This window comes from Manis pentadactyla, chromosome 3, assembly GCF_030020395.1.
Source record: "Manis pentadactyla isolate mManPen7 chromosome 3, mManPen7.hap1, whole genome shotgun sequence".
In the NCBI taxonomy this organism is placed as follows: domain Eukaryota; kingdom Metazoa; phylum Chordata; class Mammalia; order Pholidota; family Manidae; genus Manis; species Manis pentadactyla.
In genome coordinates, this window is record NC_080021.1 from 168,844,014 (window position 1) to 168,866,727 (window position 22,714).

Consider the following 22,714-nt stretch of genomic DNA (forward strand, 5'->3'; position numbering starts at 1 on the left):
AACCCTGAAAACATTATGCTAGGTAAAAAAATCTAGTCACAAAAAGACCACATATATATGATGCCATTTATATTAGATCTAGAGTACAAAAATATAGAGACAGAAAGACTGATACATGTAGGTGCTCAATAAACAGTATTGTGCGTGTGTGCAGCAGTTCACCCGGATATATCCATACTTGGAGCGGTTGGGGAGGTTCTTAAGGAGTCGGATCTGGAGGTCAGGTCGTGTCCCTGAACTGCGCCCTCACCCCGTTGTCTCAGGCTCTGCGGCACGGAGGCAGCAGCACAGCCCAGGAACTCTGGAGTCGAGGAAAAGTCCCGCGCCCTGGGGCCGCGGAACGACAATAAGCGGGACCGCAGGGCCGGCGGGGTCGGCCCTATCCAGCAGAGAGCGATTGCTACATAACTTGGGGCCGAGAACCCAGGTAGAAGGGCTACACTGATAGAACTACCGCCAGCGATACGCACACCACCACAAGCAGAGAACAATGCGCTCGGCCCTCCGCGCGCAGGCTCGCGGCGCCGCGCCTCGGAGCGAGCCTAGCCCGGGGTCTGCCGGGAAACGTAGTGTCTAACGATTGGCCTGTGCAGCCCCACGGCTCGAGAGCTACGGTCACGCGCAACTACAAGTCCCATTACACTCCGCGAAGCCTTGATCGCCGACTTTTGCGGGGAAGGGAGTGGGGCGAACATGGCTGAAGGCGGCCACGGCGGCCCAATGTGCAGCGGCTTGGGCGACAGTAAGGACCCGCTCCCCAGAAGTGGTGGCTGCAACTTCCCGGAGTATGAGCTTCCCGAGCTAAACACGCGCGCTTTCCACGTGGGCGCCTTTGGGGAGCTGTGGCGTGGCCGGCTGCGCGGGGAAGGGGACTTGTCGCTTAAAGAGCCGCCGGCATCCGCGCTGTGGGGGCGCCGAGGAGACTCCGGCCGGGAGGATGCCGCTGTGGCCCGGGATCTGGGCTGCAGCCTGGAGGCGGCAGCCGAGCTGAGGGCGGTGTGCGGGTGAGTGCGGGGCCGCGGGGCTCTTGCTGCTTGGGGCCAGCCGGGTTGCACCCTTGTTCCTGCGCTCCCCTGAGAGTCGCCCTTGGACGGGCCTGTGGTTTACTCCTCGAGCTAGAGGGACCGCCCTTTCAAAGCATTCAACCCGCTAGAGCTTTCCCAGGATACCGGAAGGAGGCCTGTGATCGGAATGCACAATTTCTGGGAATTGGACTGAAGAGACAAGAGCTGCATAAAATATTAATTTTTCTGCTAGCTGTTTTTAAGGTGCTTGTTAATATAGACGAGCAATCAGAGTAACAGCGAACTGTACCTGCCATTGACAGACACTTGACAATAGAGGAACTTTAGTAATGGTGAGGCAGGAAAGAGATTTACGCAGAGTAGTGTTAAAACCTTGATTAACTGTGATCTCTTTTGGGGATCTCTCGAGTATGCTATTACTGAAATTTTCCCTAAAAGTTCCTTATTTGGGGTAAAAATACAAAAATAACTTTTAACAACCTCTTTCTCCATTAAACAGTATTGCTTGCAATCAGTTGGCAAAATACCCTTTTCTTTATAGAATATGGGCACAGAAATCATTGCCTTGAATGCTGGCCCCCTCTGAGCTGCCTGCTGGATTTTTTCTGACTTCTTATTTATTGAACGATGTATTTTGGATACAACCCTGACTGACTATGGGCAAGGTGCATGATTGCTTTTCTTTTTTGTTTTAGCCTTGATAAACTGAAATGCCTTGAGGAAGGTGAGGATCCCGAAGTCATCCCAGAGGCTACTGACCTAGTGACTTTGGGGTATGGAGGATTTTGCTTTTATTATGTTGTTTTCATTTAAATATTTTTTTTCAACGTTATATTATTCAAAGGCTGAAAGTGTGGTATTATTAATCCACTCCCTAAATTCAATCATTATTAACATTTGGCCGTATTTGCTTCAGCTGTATGTGTTTGAGATGCTTGCTGGGTGTCTTTTTCTGTTGCTGAACCATTGGATAAGTTGCAGACATCATGATACTTAACCCCTAAATATATCAGCATATAGTTCCTAAAAGTATCATTCTCCTGTATAGAGTGATATTATCACACCTACAAAAATTAACAGTAAATACATAACCTCTACTTTCCAGTCCATATTCAAGTTTGTGTTTATTTCGAAATGTGTGTTTACAAAGGTACAGTAATCTACTCAGGTAAGTTTCAGGTTCAAGCTAAATACTGATAGGGCTTTTCATACTATTTCATACTAAAAGGACCAGTTTTGCTTTTTTAAAAATTTTTGACAGATCCATACTCTTGTAAATAGGATTAAAAAAATGGATTACTAGAAAAAATGAAAAGACAAACAATAAAAATACTAATTTTTTATCGTTAAATTCAACACTAAAATTACTGTCACATTTCTATGCACATTCCTAAATGCTTACTCTTGTTGCCTGTCCTGATTGGATAACAAATAGCTTACAGATAAATTCTGATCTACCGACCACACTTTGAGAAACACTGCTGTCTACACTGTAGAGAACTTATGCCTGTAATAATGAAATTTACAATTTCCAGTTTGTAGCCAAGCCACTTTACACCACCTTGGCTGTGTTGTCTCTCCTGATCCTACCCATTCTATTGTCCTCAAAAATTCAGGCAGTCAACTTAACCTTGGTTCCTTTCATAGTCCCTGCCAACACTGTTTCCCTTATCCCTACTGCTAATGTTTGTGTTAGCAACACTTGCGGCAATATGAAAGTCTCCTGTCTCCCTCTTTCTGATTTATCCACCTGAGCTATCACTTGAGCTTGCTCATTTGCTGAGAAATATCTCAGCTTTGGCTTTCTTTTATGGACAAATTTCAGACCCCTTACATAGACACTTGGAGCTTTCCATATATACCCCAAATCTGCCTTTCCAGATTTATTTTCAACCACTTTCTCCTTTAAATGGCTCACATGACCTTTAAATTCACATGGCCCCTCTCCCACCTGAAACCTACCCCAACTTTGAGACTCTTATATATCTTTCCACATGGCTACAACCCATCTCTCTCCCTTACAGAACAGATGCACTCATAATGTCTATAACTCTTCTAACATTTCTAAAGTCCTCAAAGGCCCATTGAGAATCCAGACTCCTTCATCTGTGTATTCCCCTTAAGCCTGTTGTACTGTTTTACTCCAGTCGGTGCTCTTTAACTATTGTTGATTAATTAGTTGGATTTTTTTTTTCCTAAGCTGGGTATCTGATTGTGTCACTCCCTTACTGAAAACCTTTCAGCCACTCTTAGGCAAAATCCTAAGTCCTTAAGTGGCTCACAGGGGACTTGATAGAATGGCTCTTGCTGATATTCCAGCTCTGTCTCTGCAGTGCTCCATCCACACTAGATTTTCAGTTCCTGGAATGTGCTTGCTCACTCCAGGCCTTTGCCAGAACAGTAACTCTTCCTTAGCCCTCTAGTCATTTTGACTTTGGCTCATCCTTCAAGTCTTTACTGAAGGACTAAGGACTACATTTAGGTTCCCTTCGATGCTCATGTAGCCCCCCCATACTTTCCTATTGAAGTACTTATCACACTTACGCTTCTTTAATTCTGTCTTCCTGGCTAGACTTAAAAGTTCTATAAGCTGTATCTGTCACACATACTGCTATATCCCCAGTTCCTAGAACTTTGGCATGTAAGAAGGAGTCAATAGATATTTGTAGAATGAGTGGAATAAATGAAATTTTCATAACCCCAAGGAAGTGATTTTGGAGATTGGCTGGAAAAAAAGGTTGATGATAATTATAAACAAAGCAAACCTTTATTTTTTAATTAAAGTATCATTGCTATACCATCTTATGAAGGTTTCAAATGAACAGCATTGTAGTTTCTACATTTACCCATATTATCAAGCCCTCACTGCCCCCCCACTCCATCATAGTCACTGTTTATCAGCATAGTAACATGAACAAAGCAAACTTTTTTGCAATAGTTAATAACATATGCTAATTGGCTTATAATGATATTATTTATTAAGTAGTACTTTTCATACTACTTAAACATTGTTTCCTATAGCTGTTTTCTATTACTGGATCAACTGGATCTCTTTGGTTGTCTTGTAGTCCCTTCCATAGGAAATGTGGGCAGAATTCTGTATAAGGACTTAGTATAGCATTTATCAGCTGGAATTATTTTGATGTACTTTGAAACTAGTGTATTTAAAATATGACTAATATTAATCTAATTTACATCTGTATCTCTATACTTTCTCTTTCTCTATACCTTCCTTTCTTCTGTCTACTAGTAACTTAGAAACATAAAAGTAAGAATAAAATCTAAGTACATGACCTCTTTATTATGGCATAAAATAAATTAATTTCTGGGACTTTTTCCTCTTTCTAATGAAGGAGCTATTGGGCACATTTTACATGCATGTAAGGGGACCAAAAGGCAGTTACAGAGATTGTGTCTCCTTACATACACTGCTGTCCTTAATTCACAGCAAGCTAAGTAATTTATCATCAGCACCTTTGAAATTTTTGAGTAAAGAGAGGATTTGAATTCCTGCGCATAGGAGAGATGATTGTTACTGTATGCTACTAAAACTTATCTGTCATTCCTAAAGTGTGCAAAAGATTTCTTTTAATACAGTGGCACTTTCATTTAGTCTGCCCATCCTTTTCACTTCTCTGCCAAGAAAGCACTATTCTGTGTACCATTTAAAGGATGAGAAGAATCCTGCAAGAAAAAGAGAACAACAGAATTGGAGGACTCATACCCTCCACTAAAACAATTTTTAAAAACCCGCTAATATACCTGGGCTTTTGTAGAATGATAGAAACAGCACTATTAAAGTAGGAATCTTGTTAACACTCACACACACACAAATACACAAATATCATGACATGATAGAAGATATGAAATACATAATTTATTGTAGAAAATCCGGAAATGACTATTTATATGAATCAACTGAGGAAATCCCACCTTCCCCCAGAAAATAACTAGAAAACAAGAAAACTATAAGTCTATACTCCAAACAGAATTGAATATACCAAAACAAGCATTTAAGGATATAAAAACACTGGATCTAAAGTTTTAAAACTAAGAATGGAAATGATGACAGAGAGGAGAAATAAAAAAGAATGGATGGGGGAGGAGGAGCCAAGATGGCGGCGTGAGTAGAGCAGCGGAAATCTCCCAAAAACATAAAATTTTTGAAAATACAACAAATACAGCTATTCCTAAAAGAGAGACCAGAAGACACAGGACAACAGCGAGACTACATCCACACCTGCGAGAACCCAGTGCCTCTCGAAGGGGGTAAGATTCAAGACGCGGCCCGGCGGGACCCAAGCGCCCCTTACGCCAGCTCCCAGTGGGAGGAGAGGAGTCAGAGCAGGAAGGGAGAGGGAGCCCAGGACTGCTAATCACCCAGCCCCAGCCATCTGCACCGGAGCGCAGATACACAGTGCATGCGTGAGGTGCTGGATACTAGGGAAACAGGACAGTAAAACCTGTGAGTGGGTCCCCACAGCCGGTGCCCCTGGGACAAAGACAAGCGAGTGCTTTTTGAAAGTCTTAAAGGGAGAGGGACCCCACAGCTGGATGGAGGCATCCTGGCACAATCAGATCAACAGCTGGGAACCCGGGGAACTCCGGGTGCCCTAACCCCTGGGCGGCAGAGCAGCTCGGAGGCCCCTCATGGTGATAAACAGCTTCCCGCCCGTTCCTGCTCCATCGCAGCCCTGCCATAGCGGAGCAGCAGCCTGAGAGCAGCCACGCCCACAGCAACCGTGCGCCGAGCTTCCTTCACAGCAGCCGGGCAAGAAACAGAAACCCCGTCTGCGTGCAACTGCCCAGCACAAGCCACTAGAATTCGCCATTCTCCCAGGAGAGGAAGGCCACAAACTAGCAAGAAGGGATGTTCTCCGAGCTGACACGTGCCCACTATGTCACCATCAAAAGTCAGAAGAATTTGATACAGACCAGATTAACCCAGACAGTCTCCCATGAAAAGGAATCTGGGGAGATAGACCTAACCAGTCTTCCTGAAAAATAATTTAAAATTAAGGTCATAACCATGCTGGTGGACTTGCAGAGAAATATGCAACAGCTAAGGAGGGAGAATATGGAACAGTCTCTGGAAAGATATAAAAGCAGAATGGATGAGATGCAAGAGGCCATTGATGGAATAGAAACCAGAGAAGAGAAATGCAGAGAAGCTGACACAGAGAGAGATAAAAGGATCTCCAGGAAGGAAACAATATTACGAGAACTGTGTGACCAATCCAAAAGGAACAATATTTGCATTATAGGGGTACCAGAAGAAGAAGAGAGAGAAAAAGGGATAGAAAGTGTACTTGAAGAAATAATTGCTGAAAACTTCTCCAAACTCAGGGAGGAAATAGTTGCTCAGACCACAGAAGTACACAGAACTCCCAACAGAAGGGACCCAAAGAGGACAACACCAAGACACATAATAACTAAACTAGCAAAGATCAAGGACAAGGACAGAATTTTAAAGGCAGCTAGAGAGAGGAAAAAGGTCACTTACAAAGGAAAACCCATCAGGCTATCATCAGTCTTCTCAACAGAAACCTTACAGGCTAGAAGAGAATGGCATGATATATTTAATGCAATGAAACAGAAGGGCTTTGAACCAAGAATACTGTATCCAGCATGATTATCATTTAAATATGAAGGAGGGATTAAACAATTCCCAGACAAGCAAAAGTTGAGGGAATTTGCCTCCCACAAACCACCTCTACAGGGTATTTTAGAGAGACTGCTCTAGATGGGAGCACTCCTACGGCTAAATAGATGTCACCAGAGAAAATAAAAACACAGCAAAGAAAGCAGACCAACCAAATACTAACTAAAGGCAAAAACCAAAATTAACTACCCACAAAAGCAGTCAAAGGAAACACAAAAGAGCACGTAATGAAACACCCAACATATAAAGAAAGGAGGAGGAGGAATAAGAAGGGAGAGAAATAAAGAATCATCTGACAGTGTTTATAATACCTCAATAAGTGACTTAAGTTAGACAGAAAGATATTAAAGAAGCTAACCTTGAACCTCTGGTAACCATGAACCTAAAGGCTGCAATGGCAATAAGTACTTATCTTTCAATAATCACCCTAAATGTAAATGGACTGAATGCACCAATCAAAAGACACAGAATAATCTAATGGATAAAAAAGCAAGACCCATCTATATGCTGCTTACAAGAGACTTACTTCAAACCCAAAGCCATGCACAGACTAAAAGTCAAGGGATGGAAAAAGATATTTCATGCAAACAACAAGGAGAAGAAAGCAGGTGTTGCAGTACTAGTATCAGATAAAATAGACTTAAAGAAAGTAACAAGAGATAAAAAAGTACATTACATAAAGATAAAGGGCTCTGTCCAACAAGAGCATATAACCATTATAAATATACATGCACCCAACACAGGAGCACTGGCATTATGTGAAACAAATACTAACAATTAAAGGACAAAACAGAATGCAATGCACTCATTTTAGGAGAATTCAACACACCACTCACTCCAACGGATAGATCCACCAGACAGAAAATAAGTAAGGACACAGAGGCACTGAACAACACACTAGAACAGATGGACCTAATAGACATCTATAGAACTCTACACCCAAAAGCAATAGGATACACATTCGTCTCAAGTGCACATGGAACATTTTCCAGAATAGACCACATATTGGGTCACAAAAAGAGCCTCACTAAACTGAAAAAGATTGAAATTCTACCAACCAACTTTTCAGACCACAAAGGTATAAAACTAGAAATAAATTGTACAAAGAAAGTAAAAGGCCCACAAACACATAGAGGCCTAACAACATGCTCCTAAATAATCAATGGATCAACGACCACATCAAAATAGAGATCAAGCAATATATGGAAATAAATGACAACAACAACACAAAGCCCCAACTTCTGTGGGACACAGCAAAAGCAGTCTTAAGAGGAAAGTATATAGCAATTCAGGCATATTTAAAGAAGGAAGAACAATCCCAAATGAATAGTCTAACATCACAATTATCGAAATTGGAAAAAGAAGAACAAATGAGGCCTAAAGTCAGCAGAAGGAAGGACATAATAAAGATCAGAGAAGAAATAAATAAAATTGAGAAGAATAAAACAATAGAAAAAATCAATGAAACCAAGAGCTGGTTCTTCAAGAAAATGAACAAAATAGATAAGCCTCTAGCCAGTCTTACTAAGAGAAAAAGAGAATCAACACACATCAACAGAATCAGAAACGAGAAAGGAAACATCACAATGGATCCCACAGAAATACAAAGAATTATTAGAGAATACTATGAAAACCTATATACTAACAAGCTGGAAAACTTAGAAGAAACGGACAACTTCCTAGAAAAATACAACCTTCCAAGATGGACCAAGGAAGAAACAGAAAATCTAAACAGACCAATTACCAGCAACGAAATTGAAGTGGTAATCAAAAAACTATCCAAGAACAAAACCCCCAACCCAGATGAATTTACCTCAAAATTTTATCAGACATACAGAGAAGATATAATACCCATTCTCCTTAAAGTTTTCGAAAAAATAGAAGAGGAGGGAATACTCCCAAACTCATTCTATGAAGCCAACATCACCCTTATATCAAAACCAGGCAAAGACCCCACCAAAAACGAAAACTGCAGACCAATATCCCTGATGAACGTAGATGCAAAAATACTCAACAAAATATTAGCAAACCGAATTCAAAAATACATCAAAAGGATCATACACCATGACCAAGTGGGATTCATCCCAGGGATGCAAGGATGGTACAACATTCGAAAATCCATCAATATCATCCACCACATAAATAAAAAGAAGGACAAAAAAACACATGATCATCTCCATAGATGCTGAAAAAGCATTCAACAAAATTCAACATCATTCATGGTAAAAACTCTCAACAAAATGGGCATAGAGGGCAAGTACCTCAACATAATAAAGGCCATATATGATAAACCCACAATCAACATCATACTTAACACCAAGAAGCTGAAAGCTTTTCCTCTGAGATCAGGTACAAGACAGGGATGCCCACTCTCCCCACTGTTATTCAACATAGTACAGGAGGTCCTAGCCATGGCAATTAGACAGAACAAAGAAATACAAGGAATCTAGATTGGTAAAGAAGTTAAATTGTCACTATTTGCAGATGAAATGATATTGTACATAAAAAACCCTAAAGACTCCACTCTCAAACTACTAGAACTAATATCGGAATTCAGCAAAGTTGCAGGATACAAAATTAACACACAGAAATCTGTGGCTTTCCTATATACTAACAATTAACTAATAGAAAGAGAAATCAGGAAAACAATTCCATTAATAAATGCATCAAAAAGAATAAAATACCTAGGAATAAACCTAACCAAGGAAGTGAAAGACCTATACCCTGAAAACTACAAGATACTCTTAAGAGAAATTAAAGAGGACACTAACACATGGAAACTCATCCCATGCTCCTGGCTAGGAAGAATTAATATTGTCAAAATGGCCATCCTGCCCAAAGCAATATACAGATTCAATGCAATCCCTATCAAATTACCAACAGCATTCTTCAATGAACTGGAACAAATAGTTCAAAAATTCATATGGAAACACCAAAGACCCCAAATAGCCAAAGCAATCCTGAGAAGGAAGAATAAAGTGGGGGGGAACTCGCTCTCCAACTTCAAGCTCTACTACAAAGCCACAGTAATCAAGACAGTTTGGTACTGGCAGGAGAACAGAGCTACAGACCAGTGGAACAGAATAGAGACTCCAGACATTAACCCAAACATATATGGTCAATGAATATACGATAAAGGAGCCATGGACATACAATGGGGAAATGACAGTCTGTTCAACAGATGGTGCTGGCAAAACTGGACAGCTACATGTAAGAGAATGAAACTGGATCATTGTCTAACCCCATACAGAAAGGTAAATTTGAATTGGATCAGAGACCGCAATGTAAGTCATGAAACCATAAAACTCTTAGAAAAAAACAGGCAAAAATCTCTTGGACATAAACATGAGTGACTTCTTCATGAGCATATCTACCTGAGGAAGGGAAACAAAAGCAAAAATGAACAAGTGGGACTATATCAAGCTGAAAAGCTTCTGTACAGCAAAGGACACTGTCAATAGAACAAAAAGGTACCCTACAGTATGGGAGAATATATTTATAAATGACAGATCCGATAAAGGGTTGACACCCAAAATATATAAAGAGCTCATGCACCTCAACAAACAAAAAGCAAATAATCCAATTAAAAAATGGGCAGAGAAGCTGAACAGACAGTTCTCCAAAGAAGAAATTCAGAAGGCCAACAGACACATGAAAGATGCTCCACATCGCTAGTCACCAGAGAAATGTAAATTAAAACCACAATGAGATATCATCTCACACCAGTAAGGATCGCTACCATCCAAAAGACAAACAACAACAAATGTTGGCAAGGTTGTGGAGAAAGGGGAACACTCCTACACTGCTGGTGGGAATGCAAATTAGTTCAACCATTGTGGAAAGCAGTATGAAGGTTCCTCAAAATGCTCAAAATAGAAATACCAGGGGGCGGAAGATGGCGGCGTGAGTAGAGCAGCGGAAATCTCCTCCCAAAACAACATATATCTATGAAAATATAACAAAGACAACCCTTCCTAGAATAAAGACCAGAGGACACAGGACAACATCCAGACCACATCCGCACCTGAGAGAACCCAGCGCCTCGTGAAGGGGGTAAGATACAAGCCCCGGCCCCGCGGGAGCCGAGCGCCCCTCCCCCCAGCTCCCGGCGGGAGAGGAGCAGGCAGAGTGGGAGGGAGACGGAGCCCAGGACTGCCGAACACCCAGCCCCAGCCATCCGGGCCAGAGTGTAGGGCCCTCGATACTGGGAAAACAGGGCAGCAAGAACAGTGAGCAGGCACTGGAGGCTGGGCGACAGAGGACATAAGAAAAGCGCGCGACCATTTTTTTTTTTTTGCTTTTTTGCTGCTTTGTTTTGGCGAGCGCTGTTTGGAAGTCTTAAAGGGACAGGGACCCCAATATTAGGGAAACAGGGCAGAAAGACCGGTGAGCAGAGGCCTGAGGCTGGCACCGGAGAATAAAGAAAAACGAACGACCACCTTTTTTTTTTTAAATAAAAATTTTTTTTTTTTTTTTTAATTAAAAAAATTTTTTTTCTTGTTTTTTTTGTGGTCGTTGTTTTGTTTTGGCGGGTGCTTTTTGGAAGTCTTAAAGGGGCAGGGCGGGCCACTTAATCCAGAGGTAGGGAATCCGGGACCTCTGGGCACCCTAACCCCTGGGCTGCAGGGAGCAGGGAGGCCCCTTACGGAGATAAATAGCCTCCCAGCAGCTCCTGCTCCAACGCGACTCCACCATTTTGGAGCAGCTGCCCGAGCCAGGCCACGCCCACAGCAACAGCGGAGATTAACTCCATAGCAGCCGGGCAGGAAGCAGAAGCCCTGTCTGCGCGCAGCTGCGCAGCACAAGCCACTAGAGGCCGCTGTTCTCCCAGGAGAGGACGGCCACAAACCAACAAGAAGGGAAGTCCTTCCAGCCGTCACTCGTCCCAGTTCTGCAGACTATTCCTATCACCATGAAAAGGCAAAGCTACAGGCAGACAAAGATCACAGAGACAACACCAGAGAAGGAGACAGACCTAACCAGTCTTCCTGAAAAAGAATTCAAAATAAGAATCATAAACATGCTGACAGAGATGCAGAGAAACACGCAAGAGAAATGGGATGAAGTCCGGAAGGAGATCACAGATGCCAGAAAGGAGATCGCAGAAATGAAACAAACTCTGGAAGGGTTTATAAGCAGAATGGATAGAATGCAAGAGGCCATTGATGGAATTGAAATCAGAGAACAGGAACGCATAGAAGCTGACATAGAGAGAGACAAAAGGATCTCCAGGAATGAAACAATATTAAGAGAACTGTGTGACCAATCTAAAAGGAGCAATATCCGTATTATAGGGGTCCCAGAAGAAGAAGAGAGAGGCAAAGAGATGGAAAGTATCTTAGAAGAAATAATTGCTGAAAACTTCCCCACACTGGGGGAGGAAGTAATCGAACAGACCACGGAAATACACAGAACCCCCAACAGAAAGGATCCAAGAAGGGCAACACCAAGACACATAATAATTAAAATGGCAAAGATCAAGGACAAGGAAAGAGTGTTAAAGGCAGCTAGAGAGAAAAAGGTCACCTATAAAGGGAAACCCATCAGGCTAACGTCAGATTTCTCAACAGAAACCCTACAGGCCAGAAGAGAATGGCATGATATATTTAATACAATGAAACAGAAGGGCCTTGAACCAAGGATACTGTATCCAGCACGACTATCATTCAAATATGACGGTGGGATTAAACAATTCCCAGACAAACAAAAGCTGAGGGAATTTGCTTTCCACAAACCACCTCTACAGAACATCTTACAGGGACTGCTCTAGATGGGAGCACTCCTAGAAAGAGCACAGCACAAAACACCCAACATATGAAGAATCGAGGAGGAGGAACAAGAAGGGAGAGAAGAAAAGAATCTCCAGACAGTGTATATAACAGCTCAATAAGCGAGCTAAGTTAGGCAGTAAGATACTAAAGAGGCTAACCTTGAACCTTTGGTAACCACGAATTTAAAGCCTGCAATGGCAATAAGTACATATCTTTCAATAGTCACCCTAAATGTTAATGGGTTGAATGCACCAATCAAAAGACACAGAGTAACAGAATGGATAAAAAAGCAAGACCCATCTATATGCTGCTTACAAGAAACTCACCTCAAACCCAAAGACATGTACAGACTAAAAGTCAAGGGATGGAAAAACATATTTCAAGCAAACAACAGTGAGAAGAAAGCAGGGGTTGCAGTACTAATATCAGACAAAATAGACTTCAAAACAAAGAAAGTAACAAGAGATAAAGAAGGACACTACATAATGATAAAGGGCTCAGTCAAACAAGAGGATATAACCATTCTAAATATATATGCACCCAACACAGGAGCACCAGCATATGTGAAACAAATACTAACAGAACTAAAGGGGGATATAGACTGCAATGCATTCATTCTAGGAGACTTCAACACACCACTCACCCCAAAGGATAGATCCACTGGGCAGAAAATAAGTAAGGACACAGAGGCACTGAACAACACAGTAGAGCAGATGGACCTAATAGACATCTATAGAACTCTACATCCAAAAGCAGCGGGATATACATTCTTCTCAAGTGCACATGGAACATTCTCCAGAATAGACCACATACTAGGCCACAAAAAGAGCCTCAGAAAATTCCAAAAGATTGAAATCCTACCAACCAAGTTTTCAGACCACAAAGGCATAAAACTAGAAATAAACTGTACAAAGAAAGCAAAGAGGCTCACGAACACATGGAGGCTTAACAACACGCTCCTAAATAATCAATGGATCAATGACCAAATCAAAATGGAGATCCAGCAATATATGGAAACAAATGACAACAACAACACTAAGCCCCAACTTCTGTGGGACACAGCAAAAGCAGTCGTAAGAGGAAAGTATATAGCAATCCAAGCATATTTAAAAAAGGAAGAGCAATCCCAAATGAATGGTCTAATGTCACAATTATCGAAATTGGAAAAAGAAGAACAGATGAGGCCTAAGGTCAGCAGAAGGAGGGACATAATAAAGATCAGAGAAGAAATAAATAAAATTGAGAGGAATAAAACAATAGCAAAAATCAATGAAACCAAGAGCTGGTTCTTCGAGAAAATAAACAAAATAGATAAGCCTCTAGCCAGACTTATTAAGAAGAAAAGAGAGTCAACACAAATCAACAGTATCAGAAACGAGAAAGGAAAAATCACGACGGACCCCACGGAAATGCAAAGAATTATTGGAGAATACTATGAAAACCTATATGCTAACAAGCTGGGAAACCTAGGAGAAATGGACAACTTCCTAGAAAAATATAACCTTCCAAGATTGACCCAGGAAGAAACAGAAAATCTAAACAGACCAATTACCAGCAATGAAATTGAAGAGGTAATCAAAAAACTACCAAAGAACAAAACCCCTGGGCCAGATGGACTTACCTCGGAATTTTATCAGACATACAGGGAAGACATAATACCCATTCTCCTTAAAGTCTTCCAAAAAATAGAGGAGGAGGGGATACTCCCAAACTCATTCTATGAAGCTAACATCACCCTAATACCAAAACCAGGCAAAGACCCCACCAAAAAAGAAAACTACAGACCAATATCCCTGATGAACGTAGATGCAAAAATACTCAACAAAATATTAGCAAACCGAATTCAAAAATACATCAAAAGGATCATACACCATGACCAAGTGGGATTCATTCCAGGGATGCAAGGATGGTACAACATTCGAAAGTCCATCAACATCATCCACCACATCAACAAAAAGAAAGACAAAAACCACATGATCATCTCAATAGATGCTGAAAAAGCATTTGACAAAGTTCAACATCCATTCATGTTAAAAACTCTCAGCAAAATGGGAATAGAGGGCAAGTACCTCAACATAATAAAGGCCATCTATGATAAACCCACAGCCAACATTATATTGAACAGCGAGAAGCTGAAAGCATTTCCTCTGAGATCGGGAACTAGACAGGGATGCCCACTCTCTCCACTGTTATTTAACATAGTACTGGAGGTCCTAGCCACGGCAATCAGACAAAATAAAGAAATACAAGGAATCCAGATTGGTAAAGAAGAAGTTAAACTGTCACTATTTGCAGATGACATGATACTGTACATAAAAAACCCTAAAGACTCCACCCCAAAACTACTAGAACTGATATCGGAATACAGCAAAGTTGCAGGATACAAAATCAACACACAGAAATCTGTGGCTTTCCTATATACTAACAATGAACCAACAGAGAGAGAAATCAGGAAAACAACTCCATTCACAATTGCATCAAAAAAAATAAAATACCTAGGAATAAACCTAACCAAAGAAGTGAAAGACTTATACTCTGAAAACTACAAGTCACTCTTAAGAGAAATTAAAGGGGACACTAACAGATGGAAACTCATCCCATGCTCGTGGCTAGGAAGAATTAATATCGTTAAAATGGCCATCCTGCCCAAAGCAATATACAGATTTGATGCAATCCCTATGAAACTACCAGCAACATTCTTCAATGAACTGGAACAAATAATTCAAAAATTCATATGGAAACACCAAAGACCCCGAATAGCCAAAGCAATCCTGAGAAAGAAGAATAAAGTAGGGGGGATCTCACTCCCCAACTTCAAGCTCTACTATAAAGCCATAGTAATCAAGACAATTTGGTACTGGCACAAGAGCAGAGCCACAGACCAATGGAACAGACTAGAGAATCCAGACATTAACCCAGACATATATGGTCAATTAATATTTGATAAAGGAGCCATGGACATACAATGGCGAAATGACAGTCTCTTCAACAGGTGGTGCTGGCAAAACTGGACAGCTACATGTAGGAGAATGAAACTGGACCATTGTCTAACCCCATATACAAAAGTAAACTCAAAATGGATCAAAGACCTGAATGTAAGCCATGAAACCATTAAACTCCTGGAAGAAAACATAGGCGAAAACCTCTTAGACATAAACATGAGTGACCTCTTCTTGAACATATCTCCCCGGGCAAGGAAAACAACAGCAAAAATGAGTAAGTGGGACTATATTAAGCTGAAAAGCTTCTGTACAGCAAAAGACACCATCAATAGAACAAGAAGGATCCCTACAGTATGGGAGAATATATTTGAAAATGACACATCCGATAAAGGCTTGACGTCCAGAATATATAAGGAGCTCTCACGCCTCAACAAACAAAAAACAAATAACCCAATTAAAAAATGGGCAGAGGAACTGAACAGACAGTTCTCCAAAAAAGAAATACAGATGGCCAACAGACACATGAAAAGATGCTCCACATCGCTAATTATCAGAGAAATGCAAATTAAAACTACAATGAGGTATCACCTCACACCAGTAAGGATGGCTGCCATCCAAAAGACAAACAACAACAAATGTTGGCGAGGCTGTGGAGAAAGGGGAACCCTCCTACACTGCTGGTGGGAATGTAAGTTAGTTCAACCATTGTGGAAAGCAGTATGGAGGTACATCAAAATGCTCAAAACAGACTTACCATTTGACCCAGGAATTCCACTCCTAGGAATTTACCCTAAGAATGCAGCAATCAAGTTTGAGAAAGACAGATGCACCCCTATGTTTATTGCAGCACTATTTACAATAGCCAAGAATTGGAAGCAACCTAAATGTCCATCAATAGATGAATGGATAAAGAAGATGTGGTACATATACACAATGGAATACTACTCAGCTATAAGAAAAGGGCAAATCCAATCATTTGCAGCAACATGGATGGAGCTGGAGGGTATTATGCTCAGTGAAACAAGCCAAGCGGAGAAAGAGAAATACCAAATGATTTCACTTATCTGTGGAATATAAGAACAAAGGAAAAACTGAAGGAACAAAACAGCAGCAGAATCACAGAACTCAAGAATGGACTAACAGGTACCAAAGGGAAAGGGACTGGGGAGGATGGGTGGGTAGGGAGGGATAAGGGGGGGAGAAGTAGGGGGGTATTAAGATTAACATACATGGGGGGGTAGGAGAAAAGGGAGGGCTGTACAACACAGAGAAGGCAAGTAGTGATTCTACAACATTTTGCTATGCTGATGGACAGTGACTGTAAAGGGGTTTATAGGGGAGACCTGGTATAGGGGAGAGCCTAGTAAACATAATATTCGTCATGTAAGTGTAGATTAGTGATAGCAAAAAAAAAAAAAAAAAAAGGGCAGTTCCTGTGTGGTAACCTCCAACGAGTTCTACACAAGGGTATAAAGGGCATATAAAAGTGTAGGCAAAGGGTCTGTTTGTGTTTATACAGAGGATCAAAGCCTAATTGGGCTACCCCGAAAATGAACTAAGATACGATATGAAAAAGAACTTCCAACATCTGCACCCTCTGGAAGACTCATGCCAGAAGATGATCATCAAAAAACCCCAACAAAGATCCACGCACTGCTACAGCTGTAGATGCACTCATCCCACCAGTTCCTGGACCTGCCATGGGAATGAGGAAGGAGATATCTAAGCTGGCCTGTGCATACAGTAAAACAACAAAATTGGACTGGATCTATACTGTTGGAACTCAACCAAGAATTTGGAGAAGTGCAAATTGTAGCGCTCCAAAGTCTTACAACTACAAACTATTTATTGTTAAAAGAACATATGGCATGTGAACAGTCCCCAGGAATGGGTTGTTTTAATTTGTCTGATTTCTCTCAGACTGTTCAAATTCAGTTGGACAATATCCACCATATCATAGATAAGTTTTCACAAATGCCTAAGGTGCCTAACTGGTTTTCTTGGTTTCACTGCAGATGGCTGGTAATTACAGATATGCTTTGGTTATGTAACTATACTCCTATTATGTTAATGTGTGTGTGCAATTTAAGTAGTAGCTTAAAACCTATACATGCTGAAGTTACTCTACAAGAAGATATATCAAAGAAATAATCAATCTTCCCATGTTTTCTTCCGCCTGCTACTTCTATAGCTTTTCTTCTTCCTTCCTAATTACAACCCTTAAATAGAATTCGTGCCTCATATCAAATTTACCGAGTATCATAATTCTTCCAAGTGGTAAAGATACCTCAAGACAAATGCTGGGCATAGAAGCCACAGGGCATAAATATGCAAAGAAGTAAAAAGCTAACTTTTTCAAACAATAAGGCTTCTCTCTCACTTACCAACTTCACATTTCCCTGTATGGCCCCGGAAGATGACTGGTTAGCCAGAGACGGATAAGATTCCTCAAGGGAGGAACAACCTAAGACAGGCACAGTCGCAGGGGGGCCATCAGGTGAGAAATTGGGGATCAACAGAGGTGAGGCTTAGAACCTCACCCCCCCGTTCTGAGAGAAATGTTCTGCATACGTGGATGTTTTATTGCCCTGGTCTAGCTTGGATTAACACATAGTCTACAGGCACACACCTGATCATCTACATGTGCTCTCTTACAACACTAAACTATGTTTTCTACCTTTATCTTGTATCTACCTACCACTTCAGCATTTTATTAAAAATAATAATAATAAAGAGAGAAATGTGGTATCCACATATAAATCAAGTATAAAAACCAAATGAGTATTCATATTTGAACTGACTGTTTATAGTTCATAATGCATGAGCAAAACCGAAAGTTTCTGTGATGACTGCCCTTGTACTGTTCACTATGTAACTTATTCATTATGTAAGAATTTGTTCTACATGTAAAAACTTGTTTGTTATGCCTCAGAAGATTGGAGACTGACAAAAATTAGGCTTGGGGTGGAATAATGATTGTGCATTGAGCATTGACTCCCCTATACAGAATTTTATTGTCGTTAACAACCATTTGATCAATAAATATGAGAGATGCCCTCAAAAAAAAAAAAAAAAAAAAAAAAAAAGGACAGACTTCCAATGGTAAAATAAATAAGTAACCGGGATGTAATGTATAGCATAAGGAATATAGTCAAGATATTGTAACAGCTTGGTAGGGTGATAGCTGGAACCTAGAATTATGTATATAAATGTTCTACCACTGTGTTGTACACTTGAAACTCATGTAATGTAATACTGTGTGTCAACTACCCTTCAATAAAAAATAATTATTAAAAAAAAAAAAAAAAAAAAAAAAAAGAAATACCATTTGACCCAGGAATTTCACTTCTAGGAATTTACCCTAAGAATGCAGCACTCCAGTTTGAAAAATACAGATGCACCCCTATGTTTATCACTGCACTGTTTACAATAGCCAAGATATGAAAGCAACCTAAGTGTCCATCAATAGATGAATGGATAAAGAAGATGTGGTACATATACACAATGGAATATTACTCAGCCATAAGAAAAAAGCAGATCCTACTATTTGCAACAACATGGATGGAGCTAGAGGGTATTATGCTCAGTGAAGTAAGCCATGTGGAGAAAGACAAGTACCAAATGATTTCACTCATGTGGAGTATAAGAACAAAGGAAAACTGAAGGAACAAAACAGCAGCAGAATCACAGAACCCAAGAGTGGACTAATAGTTACCAAAGTGAAAGGGACTGGGGAGGATGGGTGGGGAGGGAGGGACAAGGGCGGGGAAAAAGAAAGGGGCATTACGATTAGCATGTATAGTGTGTGTGGGGCACAGGGAGGGCTGTGCAACACAGAGCAGACAAGTAGTGATTGTACAGCATCTTACTACGCTGATGGACAGTGACTGTTAAGGGGTATGTTGGGGGGACTTGGTGAAGGGGGGAGCCTAGTAAACATAATGCTCTTCGTGTAATTGTAGATTAATGGTACCAAAATTTAAAAAAAAAGGTTCACTGGACATTAACCCAGAATTGTCAAGTCTGAAGCATATCCTAGTAAAACTATTAGATGTCAGAGATAACTATAAATCAAGGCTTCCAGGAAAGGCAAAAGAATTAGTAAGCAGCAGACTTTGCAAAATGACATATAAAGGAGCAAGGTTTTTTAAAAAGCTCAGTGAAAGTGTGAACCAAAGATTTTATGTTTAGCTGAGATGTTACTCAAATATCAGGGCAGCAGGATAAAAGTTTTATGATACAAGACCTTGGGTAACCACCAGCCATTTCTGAGGAATATACTATAGAATGACCTTCATCCAACCAAATGATGACTGGGAAGTTTTTAGCAAAACATCTTTAAATAGAGTAAGGTTGAAGATGGAAAGCTAATGTACAAATGTTACATGTTTTAACAAAATAAAACATTGCATCTAAAAAAATGGGATAAGAAAAGAGGAAGAGAATAATGTGTGGGTAAAAGGTGGATTTTAGGGAGTACAAAAACAGACAAAAAACCCCAAAACCTGGATAAAGTAGATAGTAAAGGTTAAATAAGAAAATGGATATAAAAGTATTAAAATATATGTAAGTACAGAGGTAACCATTGGAACAAAAACAGACCAAACATCCCTCCTCAATTTCTAAAAAATAGACAAGCAAAAAATCACATCTCATAATGAACAAAACAGCTAATCTAAAAACCTGTGTATTATTAGAAAATATGATAGAATTGAGATCAAAGGTATCAGTTTTACACAACCTTATAAAGAGGTTTAGATTTGGATCACAAAAACCTTGCAGAGATAACAGAAACATCTAAAATCAAATGATTCAAAGAAGCTAAATAAAAAGGGCAGGATTCTGAAAGTATTCCAGAAAAATGATAAAAATTGAGCAGAAATTGCAGTTCTGACACCAGACAAATAGAATTCAAGGCTCAAAACATTAAATGTGACAGAGGACACTTTAATGCTAAAAGCCATAAACCACAATTAAGATAGAATGCCTATGAATATATATCACCAAATAATACAGCAATCAGTTTTATAAAACACAACTACAGGAGATGCAAGGGAACATCGTTAGGAATGTACTAACAATAGAATACTTTATACCAATCTTAACACAAGACAGATCAAATGGTTAAAAAAACAGGTGAGGAGATGAAAGCTGTAAATAGCATAATAGGACATGCCTTATGATACATCTATGTACATAAATTTTACAACCTGATAATAGAAACCATATGACACAGCCACAAAAATTGATTATGTTAGGTCACAGAAAAAGCAGTAACATCCATAGAGTAGAAATATGAGAACACAGATCACAACATAATAAAATTAGAATTTGCTAACAAAAACAAAAGTCAAGCCATTTCATCTGGATATCTTGTAAAACTTAGATAAGGAAAAGTTTAAGGAAATACTGTTACATGAAAAAGCAAAGCCCCAGAGCTTACACTACCCTTCATGTAAGAACATAGGTTTATCAAGTATTGATTTTTTGGCTCTCATCTATAAATTTACCTTTTTTGCTCACTCTGAAAAAATGGGCCTTGGCCCTTTCAATATTTCTCCTTTGCCAGTTGGCACAGTGTTAAGCTTTGTCAGTAAAGGGCGCAGGAGGGACTTGGCAAGAGCAGTGTTTTCTCCTGGTCAGAGGGTCCGGCTCAGCAGGGTCCTGCAGCAAGGTAGCATCCCCAGTGCCCAGCTCCTGCAGTACCCATCACCCAGCAGCTTTTCCTGCCATTCCACTTCCCTTGGCAGCAAGGTTTTCTTGGCACCCTTCAGCGCAGATTTCCAGCAGGTTCCACTGAGGGAGCTCTGCAGCAACTTCTCTGCCATTCAGTGAGTCACAGCCATGCCCTTTCCAATAAGGTCTGGATCTTAGTCCCAGGAGGGAGAAAAGGGAGGCTTCTTAGGCAGTCTCCTCAGCCCGGCGGGTGGGCAATGCTTATATGTGGCAGTCCTGTATTCTCCAGAGGTCTCTCCTTACTAGCCAATCTCTCATTATTCCAGTCCTCTGTTAAAGTTAATAATTCCTTAGATTAAGCTTACTCTGTTCAAATTCCTATTTCGTTTTTTCTCTTAATTGAACTTAGACTGATATAGAAAGGAACATAAGAAAATACACAGGTATCTACTAATTAGAACAGAAGAAATGGAAAGGATAGATTCGTTGCCTACAGGGAGTGGGTGGGAAAGGATGGAAAGTAAGCGATTGGAACAAGTTAGGGACAAAGAGGGAATGCTACTTCTCAGTATATGTAGGTTTTATAACTCTGACTCTTAGAACCATAATAATGACTCACATACCTTCCATACACCCCAGAAGTAATTAGACAAAACCAACCAGGATGTGGATAGGGGAACCCAAATTAGAATACAAAAGCTGACAAGGGGGCCTGTTACAAATGAATAATTTTACAACACTGAAGAGAATGGAGATGAAAGACAAAAGTCTGTACAGAAGTACATCTTGATTCAGTGTTAGAAGGCTAAAGATAACAAGAACTATTCATAAGTTAGTGTTTCTCCAGGGGTGCAGGTTAGCAATTCTGAAACTATATTTTCTGGAATTGAACAAATAAGTAAATAGAGTACAGATTACAGAAGCTGGGTTTCTCTCTTGTGGAGAGAAAAGTTGTAAATAAGGGAAGGTTGAAAGCCAAAATGGATCCTGTGATTTTAGTTTGGGATTAGAAATTTCACTATAAACTCACAGTTTCAAATATGTAACAGACAAAACTATCGAAATAGATTTGTACATTTGTGAGTTTGTACATGTGTGTTCTCTGCCTCTCTTTGCTGAGAGGCCTAGAAGCAGTGACTTCAGTAACAGTGAGAACATCTGGCTCCCAGAACCTGGTCTCTCAACACCTCTCTCAATAAAGCTCTTAGAAGTAGTTGATTCCAGGCCTGAACTAGGGAAATAGACAATGAGCCATCAGCATCTTATGGTGCTAGAAAGTAAGGAAATGCTCAAAAAAAAAAAAAACCCTCAAAAAATGAGGGCTTGTTGAAAGAACAGGAGCCAAGCTGAAGGAGCTCCTCATGGCCAAAGCTAGAACAGTTTGAGGAAGAAAATAATGGTAGTATTAGATTTTAACCTACAAAATGAAACAGATATCTTTGAGTTCATACTAATATAAATGGTCAAGTAAGTAAATAGGAGGAAAGAGGTGGGTCTTCCTCATGATGTCAATGAATAAATATAGAAGGAGTGAAAGAATCACCATTAGGCATTAATCACAGTAATAAATGTTGTGGGCAAAATCCACTTTTGAATGATCAACTTTCAGGGTGAAAGTTTAAGAAGAAACAAGATTTG

At 40.3% G+C, this 22,714-nt stretch overlaps 1 protein-coding gene across 3 annotated transcripts in view; it reads left to right on the forward strand.

The window, feature by feature from the left end:
• The first annotated feature begins 493 nt into the window (after positions 1–493).
• The window catches only part of SNAPC3 (small nuclear RNA activating complex polypeptide 3), a 53,204-nt gene continuing 30,983 nt past the window's right edge, over positions 494–22,714 (forward strand). For 2 of the 3 annotated variants that reach the window (XM_036926659.2, XM_036926660.2), the window contains exons 1-2: positions 494–1,004; positions 1,721–1,798. In XM_036926659.2, the coding sequence (XP_036782554.2) occupies positions 694–1,004; positions 1,721–1,798 (389 nt within the window). In that variant the 5' untranslated portion in view covers positions 494–693. The remainder of the gene's footprint in view (positions 1,005–1,720; positions 1,799–22,714) is intronic. The other variant, XM_036926658.2, reaches the window with a different exon arrangement.